The following is an 11,672-nucleotide window of genomic DNA, read 5'->3' as shown; positions in this document are numbered from 1 at the left end:
ACACCTATCGTTTATCAATTTTACCTCATACATGTATCAGAAGTTTGGCTTGCCAAGGCTAAACTTCTGATATATACGCCTAAAGCTTTGCTTGTCAATGCTAAAGTTTCGATATATGCACCTGAAGTTTGGCTTTCTAAGGCTAAACTTCCTACATATGTGCTTGAAGTTTGGCATTACCAAGCCAAACTGTGAAATATTTGGTTTGTCAAGGCTAAATTTCATACTAAACTTTTCTAAAGTTTGAACTTCTAATCTTCATCTCTGCCAATATTTTCAAGCTCTTTCAACAACACTCTGCATAATTTAAGCTTAATTTTTATATTCAAAATTTAAGACCCCCTTCTTAAGGCTTTCAACAACCCTGATTCGTCAATGAGTTCAACCTTTTCTAATAACATCCACTTGATTTAAACTCAATATTCATATTCAAAATTTAACACCCACTTCTTTAAGCTTACAACAATATTGATCTGCTAATGCTTTTCCTACTACACCCACTTTACTTAAACTCACTTTTAATATTCGAAATTTAAGACTCACTTGCTTTATAATAGGTTCGAACACAATATTATACAATACTAAAAAAACAAATTTAGGAGCAATTTTGTCTAAAGCTTGCCTATACTAACTACTAATTCCAATAATTTTTCTTTTTTGAAAAAAGTGGCTATAGGTTAAATGGAGCTTCCAAATATTATTTTCGAAAAATTAAGGGATCTCATTGCCATTTTCCCAAAGAAAAGGGGCTCAAGAAAATAAAACTGGACTTCCTCACAAATCGTACAAGTAAACCCAGGCGCTAGCACAGAAACAGAGCTCTGAAAATGAAAGCCACTGGAATCTCAACTTGCTACCGTAACCTCATTCCCACTACCAATTCCTCTCTCTCTTTCAAATTTCGCTTAGATTCTGCATTTCCGTTTATTCATCACAGCAATTTCGTCAATAAGAGAAACTTCTCGAAGTTTTCTCGTTCCCTCGTTTCAGCTACAATGGAAGCTTCGTTCAAGGCTGAGGAAGCTAGGGTTCCTGCCGCACTTCCCTTGCCTACTCCTCCTGTCACCAAGGCAACTTTCACTCACTTTTTATTATCCTTTTGCATATATTAATCTATTCAATTGAAGTTGAAGTTGCGAAATGCGGGTTTTTTTTGAACAGTTATATATTAGGCTACAAAATTTTGTCCAATTTTATCGTCTTCAAAGGTGTTACCTTATGTGTTTGAATTGGTTCAGTAATACAAAATGATCATACTGATTATTAATATTTTCACGGGTATAATTACATTTGTGAATCTTTTTTACTACGATATGTTTACAGTCAAATGGGGAGATATTTTGAAAGCTCATAAAGTTTTAAAATTTTGAACTTTTTTTCTTGTTTATGGACTGCCTTTTTAACTTGAGCAATAATTTGCGGTTTAGAGCTGCATTATGATGTCATAGTTTGCTTTTTCGTGCATCAGTTCAAGATTGCTCTTTGTCAATTATCTGTAACTAGCGACAAGGAGAGAAACATTGCTCATGCTAAGCAGGCAATAGAAGATGCTGCAGGCAAGGGTGCTCAGCTTATTCTTCTCCCTGTAAGTTTCTTTTTATTTTCTAAAAATAGTCGTTGAACTAGCTCAACGCGGTCATCTCTCTAGACTCGAGTAAGGCGGAGTAGTGGAGAGACAGATTCTGTTGCCAGTAGGGTATCTGCATTTTTATCTTTTATTACCGGCAAGTTTCATCACTATGACTTACATGGTTTATTGAAGGCTTTTTGATATCAGAATTCCACGAATAGTGGGCCTTAAGTTCATTTCTGAACTAAATCATGGTATTAAGTGTTTCACAAAATCTGAAAGCATAAGAAATAGAATCTTTCTCCGTTATCAAAATGTTTCACATAACTATTTCCTTGTTCTTAATTTGCTTTCCTCAGTTATGATTATGAAGATAGTCTTTATTTTCTGTCCTGCATTTCTTTGTATTTGATTGCAGTGAGAGAGTTCTAAGATCTTTCTTTGAAATTGTTCAACTCATGATGCTTAATGCCCTATGCTGTCTTACTACTGTTTACATTCAACGGTTTGCTCCATTAGTATCTCTTTTTACGCTTCTCCTCCTGTTTCAAACTAAGTATTGAATTAACACAATTGCTTCCTACTATGACAGGAAATATGGAATAGTCCATATTCCAACGATAGTTTTCCAGTATATGCGGAGGACATTGATGCTGGTGGAGATGCGTCTCCTTCAACTAGGATGTTATCTGAAATTTCTCGGAGTCTAAAGATTACAATTATTGGTGGCTCTATACCTGAACGCACCGGTGATAAATTATATAACACTTGTTGTGTCTTTGGCACAGATGGAAAGCTTATGGCCAAACATAGGAAGGTCTGCACATTTTCCCTCTCATTTGGCAAGAGTTGTAAGAAAAACACATTAAGAAGAAAAATGATTATGACACAAGCGTTTGCAATCCAAAAGTGTTCATCGTATCCACTTCTCATAAATTTATTTAATTGTTTGTTTGGAATTATTGAGCCTTCCGTAGTGGTTTAACTAATTCAATCAGAAAGCAATATTTTGCAGATACATCTCTTTGACATTGACATTCCAGGAAAGATGACTTTCAAAGAATCAAAGACTCTTACAGCTGGAGCGAGACCTACTATTGTAGACACAGGTTAGACAAGCTTTCTAGTTTCTACCGAATTAAAGTATACATTGTTAACCTATTCAGTTTGGTATAAACTTTGGAGCTACAAGTTGGTTATGCCCTTTTGACTAGTTCAAATAAAAAGTTTATGAGGTATTCTGACATAAGAGGAAACTTGCAACTTTTTTCTAAGTCTGATGGTGAGTGTCAATCTATTAATCAGCACCTGTTGTTTTATTCTTTTGTATTGGTGTCTGCTTTTTGAAGATATCTTGTTCGCTGCAGCTCTTCACTAGGAATGATGCACATCATATTGCCAACATTTTCGCGTTTCCTGAATTTAGTTGATGCAAATGTTTGCAATGTTTCTGTGGTTTTATACCAAAGTATTTGCTACCGTTGAGTAGAGCTAGCAGAAGTAACTAGTGAATTTCATACACAGAGGTTGGACGTATTGGTATTGGTATATGCTACGACATCCGCTTCCAAGAACTGGCAGCTATCTATGCTGCAAGAGGTATTAGTTATCTGCTTCTCAATTTGTGTACTAGCATTATTTAACTTTCCCATCTTCTCCCTATGCAAGGAAGTTATTCTGCTTTGTTATGTAATGTTCGTCCAGAAGACCTATCCTTTCTGTCTTCTCCTATTCTACTGAACTTTGTAGACCTCCAAGTTAAGTTCTTCACTTCTGATCTCCGATCAAATTAGTTCTCCACTTCTAAGACATTGGATGATTGTACGTTTTTTTTTATCGGAATGTAAGCATTGACAAGTTAAAGACAGTTGAAATACACTGCAGAATATGTGGTTCATAATAGTCTCTACATAAAATGGGCATTACCCAGACCACAATTTCGTTGTTAACATAGGAATTGCATTCCTGCTCATCAAGATTTTGCAAATGGAAGTAAATGGGCTACTTACGTCTGGTTTAACATGCCACTATGAGCTCAATTTTTATCAACTACTGTTTTTTCCTATATGTTAGGTGCTCATCTGCTCTGTTATCCTGGCGCTTTTAACATGACCACTGGTCCACTGCATTGGGAGTTGTTGCAACGGGCAAGGTAGTGGCGAACTTAGAACTACATATTTTTCTGATCAGTACATATGTAACTAACCATTAGTCTATCATGTGATAAAGGCTGAATCCTTAGAAGATATGCTAGCGTGTTATTAGGGATGCTTTGGTTCCTTGATATCATTTGCTGCAAAGAATCATAGGCGCTATCTTTGGTTCCTTTATATTATGTGTCACAAAATAGCATTGGGGCTATCTTTGTGATCTTCTCTTTTGATGTTGAAATCTTCTTGAATTGTAAAAAGGAGTTGTCAAATGTTGAGTTTCATCTTAGTTTCTGGCATTCTGTGTAGCAACTAAATGTGCAAACACTAGCTGATATTCTTAACAAATGAAATCAGAATGGATAGTTATCATCTCACATGCTGTATAGCTTGTTTGTTAAATGTCTTAGTGCAGAGATATTGAAAACAAATCACAACCTATAAAACCTATCTTTGATTGCCCCAATAGTGGAGTAAACAAGGGCATCTTGTGAGTTAAGATTGTACTTTGAACCTTTCAACAAATTGTTAGTGATAGTTACTGTTCACCATGTGCTCTACTCTATTGACTTTATCTTGGAAACATTTATAGCAAACGCTATTATTATTCTTGTATTAGGCCAAGTTTTTCTTTTTTCATTTTTTGGTTTAACCGTCTTGCATTAGGCTAAGTTATTACTGCTAAGTTGTGGAAATTGATGGATGGTTTTTCTGTTTCCAACTCCATATGACTTTATGTTGGGATTTATTAGTATCGTTTTATTTCTCTTCCAATCTTATTTTTTGTTTCTGCAACTTTTTTTTTTGATCAGTTGTTTCTATCACTCCTTAAGTTTTACTTTTAAAATGCTAACTAGTCCTTGTAGGTTTCAGTTTGGAAACTAGTCAACTCTTTTAAGAGCACAATAAATTCGTTGAGTTATATGGAGGGACTAGATCCGTTAAATGCTTTGGTTCCTTCGTGATGCATTGAATTTTGGAGACACTCTGATGCTTCCTTTTCGTTCGTTTACATATGTAGTCAAGTTTTGATGAAGTCTATAGAATAATTCGACCTTAAATACACAAAGAGAATAACTAGTAACATCTATGTTGCTTGACCTGCAGGGCTGCAGATTGCCAGGTACACTGCTGATACCAGTATGCTCCACATTTTAATCTTATTACTTTTGCGGGATTGGTCATTGAAAGTTTTAGTTGCAAAGTTTCTTGAAACCTCTTTGATGTTTATGTATGCGCTGCTGTGATTGGAAAATTTCAAGAGGTCAATACCAAAACAACTGCACTGCTTTATGTGATGTTAAAGAATCTGCTGTTTTTTAGTCTCTGTGGCGGGAAACATGTAAATTCTTAGCCATGTAATCCATAACGGATTTCATGGATGATTTCTGTAATGCTTAAATTTCTAAAACAGAAGACACTATGATTTTCGTGTGAGAAGCGGGGTGCTTCTTTGATGTGAAAATGCTTTATCTTTTTCCTCTTTCTTGTCATTTCTAGTTGACTGAGAATTTTAAGTTTCTAGTTAACAGTAGGATCAACTCATGTCATAGTATTACTCTGCTTCTTATAAGCATCAATTCAAATGTAGAACTTTTGTTTCTGTCCCTACAGAAGTTAAACTTCTGAGTTGAGCACTATTTTCTTCTGAGTCTCATTGTTAGCTGATTGTGTTTATTATTCCAAAGATCTGGTCTTATTTCTTCTGCACATATTTCTATCAGTTGTATGTAGCAACTTGTTCACCTGCCAGAGACAGTGGTTCTAGTTATGTAGCTTGGGGACACTCCACTCTTGTTGGACCGGTGAGTATTTGACGTCTGAGGTGCCTTGTTTCAAAGATCTTAGTTAACATTTTCCTCATGTGACTTTTCAAGAAGAAATGAAAAAGTTTTAAAAGCTTTTGCTAACGAGCAGATGAATGGTGGAAAAAAGAATTTTATATAAGAAACAATCATGTTTTGTAAATGTGGCTTCAACTCTAACTTATGCTGGTTACAGTGAGTATTTGACGTCTGAGGAGCCTTGTTTCAAAGATCTTAGTTAACATTTTCCTCATGTGACTTTTCAAGAAGAAATGAAAAAGTTTTAAAAGCTTTTGCTAACGAGCAGATGAATGGTGGAAAAAAGAATTTTATATAAGAAACAATCATGTTTTGTAAATGTGGCTTCAACTCTAACTTATGCTGGTTACAGTGAGTATTTGACGTCTGAGGAGCCTTGTTTCAAAGATCTTAGTTATCATTTTCCTCATGTGACTTTTCAAGAAGAAATGGAAAAGTTTTAAAAGCTGTTGCTAACGAGCAGATGAATGGTGGAAAAGAGAATTTTATATAAGAAACAATCATGTTTTGTAAATGTGGCTTCAACTGTAACTTATGCTGGTTAACCCCCCCCCCCTTCCCCCACCCCACACACACACACACACACACACAAAAAAAAAAAAAAAAAGAAGAAAATGAAAAGCATACTAAAGAAACTAAACCTGGCAGTTTGGAGAAGTACTTGTGACAACAGAACATGAGGAGACTACACTAATAGCAGAGATTGATTATTCAGTAATTGAGCAGAGAAGGTGAGTTTCTCCTGTACCTACAGATCAGTTTTAGACCAACTATGTATTCACACTTGATATGTTCAGTTGTTTCTGTGTGTTGCTTCCCTGCATTTTATGTCAAAATTAGTCATCCTAAATGATCTTTTAATGGTTAATGGTCCGTCCCTTTTCTTGGATGGAGGCGTCAATATGTCCACTTCGGCATATACTGTTCGTGCTTAAAGCTTATCTAGAAGTCCTGATTATCTTCTTCTGGCCCATTTATTTACTCAAAACTCCTATTTCAATATGCAGAATATACCTTCCATTTCAAAAACAAAGGCGAGGGGATTTGTACCAGTTAGTTGATGTTGACAGATTGCACTCCACGGGGGCCAACTGAGGTGCACTCCCTACTGCACGCGAGTGAAATAATCTTGAATTGATCATCGACAAAAGTGATCCATTGAGTGGCTAAAATGGCATGGTTGCATAGTGGTGCTTGCAATGATCTCTGCTCGATTATATGGCTTCTCTTCTGAAGTCATTACTTGTCTCTAAATCACTCCCCTTAGATTTTGCCTGGAATGATACACTCAAATGTGATGTGGCTGAAACTGCAATAAGTGCAATAAATGTCCATTTTGTTTTTGATTTCTTTTCTGGTTCTTTTTTTTGTTGTTGTTGTATAATCAAGAAATCCCCCGTGCGTTAGCTGATCCAGCCCTAGTTGGCGCAATTGTTTGCAACTCAGGTGAGCACGGGCTGGCCCCTCTACCCTCCCACTTAGATACCATGCTTTAGTCTTTTTTGTTCTTTTCTATTTGGTTCAGTTAGAATTTTGATCAACTGCATGATCAATGGATCTGCTAGAGTTTTGAAACATGAGATAGTCTCTCTCTTTTCCCCTTTTTCTCCTGTCAAATCTACTACTGCAAAATGTCAAACATGACTTCCACCAAAGGTATTTTTGACATTATTTTTACTACTACGGAGTACTTTTCCGCAAAGTTTCTTTTGTCATTGGTCTTTAATCTCCTTTAAAGAATTTGTAAAAACAAAACGTGTGCTATCTCATGATACTGCTGGTAGAATTTGAAGTATGCTCATTTATACTCCACCCCTGCACTTTGGAGGTACAAGTGCTTCTGAAATAATAATAATACCCTCTGTACAAGAAGTATTTGAATATTGAGTAATCAATTACTGTACTCTTTTTGTTGGTTATAAATTTAATATAATAATTTGAAGTAGACAACGACAGTAAAGGAAACTGACCAGCACTTACTTAGCCATTCTGGCAGAATCACACGCACGCGCGCGCGCTAAGTTTCCTTCTTTTTATATAAATGCATTCTACTTCCTAGTCAGTTACATCAACCACAAGTCCCTACCTTTCCCTTTCATATTCTTGTCTCTGTTTATTTCTCATTTTGCTTGTTCGTTTCATTCATATTTCTCACTGGGTTAAACTCAGTTTTGTACTCTTTATAGAGAAAATGTCTTCTTGGGAAAAACCTATAATAAGAAAGGAAAGGCTTCAGCAAAGGCGAAAAACGCCATCGTTTTCTTCCTCTTTGCTCGAAGCCATTTACCAATCCATTGATGAATCCAAAGAAGAAGAAGAAAAACGTCAAGAAGAAAACCATGTTCCGAATAAAAGGAACAATACTGTGGAATCTGAACAAGAAATTACTAGTCTTCGACGAGCAATCTTGATCGAGAAATGGATGGAAAGTTACAAGTATACTCAAAGCTCAGGACACTTTAGTTCCGATTCAAGTTCATCAACTGACTCAAGCATGTTTTCATCCTCAGAAACTGAGTCAGCTTCAAGATCTACCTCTAAGTCAGCACTTTTTCAGACATTGCCAAAACCAACAAGACAAGTTCGTGAAATACTTGTTCGATCAGAAAAGGTTGTTACATTGTCTGCAGAGACAACTCCAAAATGTGAAGGAGGAAGGTTTATGAGAACAAAAACAAGAGCCTTGAAAATTTATGGTGACTTGAAAAAGGTGAAACAACCTATTTCACCAGGTGGGAAAATAGCAAACTTCTTGAATTCGATATTCAATTCAAGAAATATGAAGAAAAACCACCACCACCACCACCACCACAACCAACAAGGTATGGAAGATTGGAGTTCGGTGAGGAAATCAAGATCTGTGAATGACTTAAGTAGTACTGTGACATGTTCATTGGCTTCAAGTTCTTCTTGCTTAAACAAAAGTAGCCCTTCTTCGACGAGAGGTAAATCGAAAAGATCAGTTAGATTTTGCCCTGTTAGTGTAATTGTTGATGAAGATTGTCAACCTTGTGGACACAAGAGTATATACAAGAATGAGGAACCAAGAAATTGGCATGTTCCTAAAGTAGGGAGCTTCAGAAACTTCGAGGGAAAACACATAAACAAGAATCAATACAGAGGATTTTACGAAAGTGAAGAGGAAGAAGATGATGATGGTAGGAGTTGTGCAAGTTCTGATTTGTTTGAACTTGAGAATATTGGCATGATTAGTCATGTTCATGCAACTAGAAATGAGTTGCCTGTGTATGGAACTACTAGTTTGAAAATGAATCAAGCAATTGCTAGGGGTTTAGTTATGTGAGGTAATATTTCATTAGATCATCAATGTAAACACTTAAAAATGAGTGATTTGTCTTCTTGTACTAGGTTTTTCTCCAAGATTAATTTGTATCATATTTCAGATTACTCTGCCTTATTTTCTTACTTTTCCAACTATGGTTCAGAACTATGGCTTTACTAACATAAAATGCTAATTGATATGGTAATGAAGGGCACACAAACTAACAGCAAGAGGCAAATCTAAAATTGGGTTTTGAATGAGTAGTCGTTGGGGTCATTTGGTATGATGGATAAGCAAAAATTATCCTGAGATACAAATTTAGTACCGTTTTATCCCTTGTTTGGTCAGGGACCATTATTAAAAATAGTATCGGGATAATTTATAGCTTCTAGAGGGTGGAATGTTAATCACAGGATAAGTTATCCCAGGATAAATCAGTAAAATTGATAATTTTAGGATTAATACAACATATCAAACAGTCAATAAGAAACAATACGGGGTCGTTTGAACTCGCAGAACTCGCTCTAGATCCACTCCGGCATTATTATCTAACCGAGAGTAGTTTGATATCGAGTCTTAGCCCTATCATTAGATTTTGAGCATTCTAAATGAGTGCAATCTTAGTACTATATGTTAAAATTTTAATTTTTTAATATAAATTTACATACTTCGAGCTGAAAGTGATGTGTTTAGTTTGAACTCACGGAACTCGCTCTAAATTCACCTTTGCCTACAGTATCGTGCGTACACACTAGTCTATGAAACTCTATGGTTCTAAAGAATAGTTCCAAATGGAGTCTTAGCCCTATCATTAGATTTTGAGCATTAAATCCACCAGATTAGCTTACTTTCAGTAGAAACTAACCTTGATATGCAAATTAACTGTTAAATCAAAATCATTAAGAGAACATGTCCTAATTAAGCTCGTCTGAAGGTGATTATTAAGTTCCTTACTGTAAAATGTCTCACGAGATGTAATGATTGTGATTAGGATATGTATCTTTAAGTTGAAGAAAAATGATTTCTTTTCTTCACTTTTTGAGATGTTACACTTGGGCATTACTGTATTAATTAGGCCAGGGTACCCCAAAATATTATTAATTTAATCTTACCTTGAGCATATGTCACTGTTTTGAAATGATTAAAAATGTTTGAATTGCCAAAATGTCACATTTTCACAGTGTGTTTACAACTTTTGGATTCCCTCAAGAAATAGAAGAGAAGTCCAAAAGTGACATCTTTCAAAGAAAGAGCAAGAAAGATCCTTGATAACAAAGTAGAAAGTATTTTATGATGTTGTCGTCTTTAGAATTTTTGGGAGATGAGTAGGTGTGGAAAATTGAGTCGTTAATAAGAGCACACCAAATATGATCAAGTGGAAAATTATTTTATAAACAAGCATATATTGATGATATCAAATAGATAGATAAGTTAAGGGATTAGGTTCAACAGAGTTTGTTACATTGAACTGATCCAAGATAACGCTGTCAATATCAATTATTGCCAACAAAAATAGTGTAATAAGAACAAGAATAAATAGATTATATTCACAAAAATGTAGAGCAGTTAGGTGGTATTGGTAGCTGTTAAGGTATGTCTGTTTATGCCCAACAACAAGAGAAAGAAGAAAGAAACTGTTGTCGCTAGTCCTAGAGAAGCAAATCACACGAAAAATTAATAAAAATGAATGATCGTACAAAAATTCAGAATTTGAAGTTTATAATTCATACTGTAATTTTAAATTAATAGTGTACAATAATTATTGAATTTACTCTCAAATATTTATAGATATTTAATTAATTTTTACATAAACAAGTCCTTGAAAAAACTACTAATTTCAAGTGAAAGTATATGCTACATCAAGAATCCGCCCGTGTGTATGGGTTAAGTCAAACCCTTTTTTAATATGGGATATAAATATAATAGAAATTATTAAAATTGGAAATCATGCGAAATTCTAGTTTTATGCTCCTAAAATGTCAAAAAATGAGTAACAGTCACGGAGAAACGATGACTATTGTTCATTAGTTTGTTTTTGATGGTCCGAATTTTTTTCAGGCGAATCGGGTCCGGTCGCCCGGATGCATGCAGATGGTGTGGCTATAGCACACGAAAATCTAGGAATCAGGATAAATTCTAGTTGTATGGCCCTAAATCACCAAAAAAGAGAAACATTCATGGCGAAGCGATGCTTATTGTACCTTAGATCGTTTTTTATGGTCCGGCAAAATTTTAGGCGATTTGGGTTCAGTCGCATGGATGCATCCAGATCGCTTGTATAGCACACAAAAATTTAGGAATCAGGTGAAATTCCAATTTTATGACCCTAGAATACCAAAAAATGAGGAACGACTTTTAATAAATATTTTATTTTAAAAATTTTAAAATTAATTTTATTAAATTTAATTCTGAATCCGTATAGTGGTTATGAAAGAGGTCCCACAGAGGAATTTGAGAAGTCAAAATAGAGCACAGGATCAAGCATTATGGCGCACATGCAAAATTAGAACTTTTGCAAGCAAAGTTAAAAAGTAGATCTTCAAAACTTTTGCTTTTTTCAATATCCCACCACTCTCACACCAATTTGCCTCAATTCGTCCTTTTTAAGTATTGGGGGTAGTTCACCTTTTTGAAAAAATATAATTATGGGTGGCATGTCACTGTTTTCTCACTTGTTTCTCTCTTATGAGTAGAGATGGATTCACATTTAATAAAATCAATAAGTTGGAGTGAGTATCATATTATCACTTATGGTCCGCAATGTAATAATGGCTACTGATCCATTCAATTGCCAAGTCAGGAATTTTCTTAAAAAGTGTTTAACA

General features: G+C 35.1%; 2 protein-coding genes across 2 annotated transcripts; both read left to right on the top strand.

The window, feature by feature from the left end:
• The first annotated feature begins 215 nt into the window (after positions 1-215).
• LOC104101022 (omega-amidase, chloroplastic-like) lies at positions 216-6,910 on the top strand. Its single transcript, XM_009608427.4, has 10 exons — positions 216-1,070; positions 1,469-1,585; positions 2,163-2,387; positions 2,586-2,679; positions 3,095-3,169; positions 3,644-3,722; positions 4,828-4,843; positions 5,445-5,525; positions 6,213-6,295; positions 6,572-6,910. Exons 1-10 carry the CDS (start codon positions 828-830, stop codon positions 6,657-6,659), a joined length of 1,101 nt encoding a protein of 366 aa, XP_009606722.1. The 5' UTR covers positions 216-827; the 3' UTR covers positions 6,660-6,910.
• Positions 6,911-7,755: 845 nt separating this feature from the next.
• Positions 7,756-8,868, top strand: LOC104101031 (protein BIG GRAIN 1-like A). The gene has a single exon (XM_009608436.4). The coding sequence runs from the start codon at positions 7,756-7,758 to the stop codon at positions 8,866-8,868; it is 1,113 nt and encodes a 370-aa protein (XP_009606731.1).
• Positions 8,869-11,672: the final 2,804 nt, after the last annotated feature.

The sequence above is a fragment of the Nicotiana tomentosiformis genome, chromosome 7 (genome assembly GCF_000390325.3).
Source record: "Nicotiana tomentosiformis chromosome 7, ASM39032v3, whole genome shotgun sequence".
Taxonomy (NCBI): Eukaryota; Viridiplantae; Streptophyta; class Magnoliopsida; order Solanales; family Solanaceae; genus Nicotiana; species Nicotiana tomentosiformis.
This window is presented reverse-complemented; position numbering and strand designations above follow the sequence as displayed.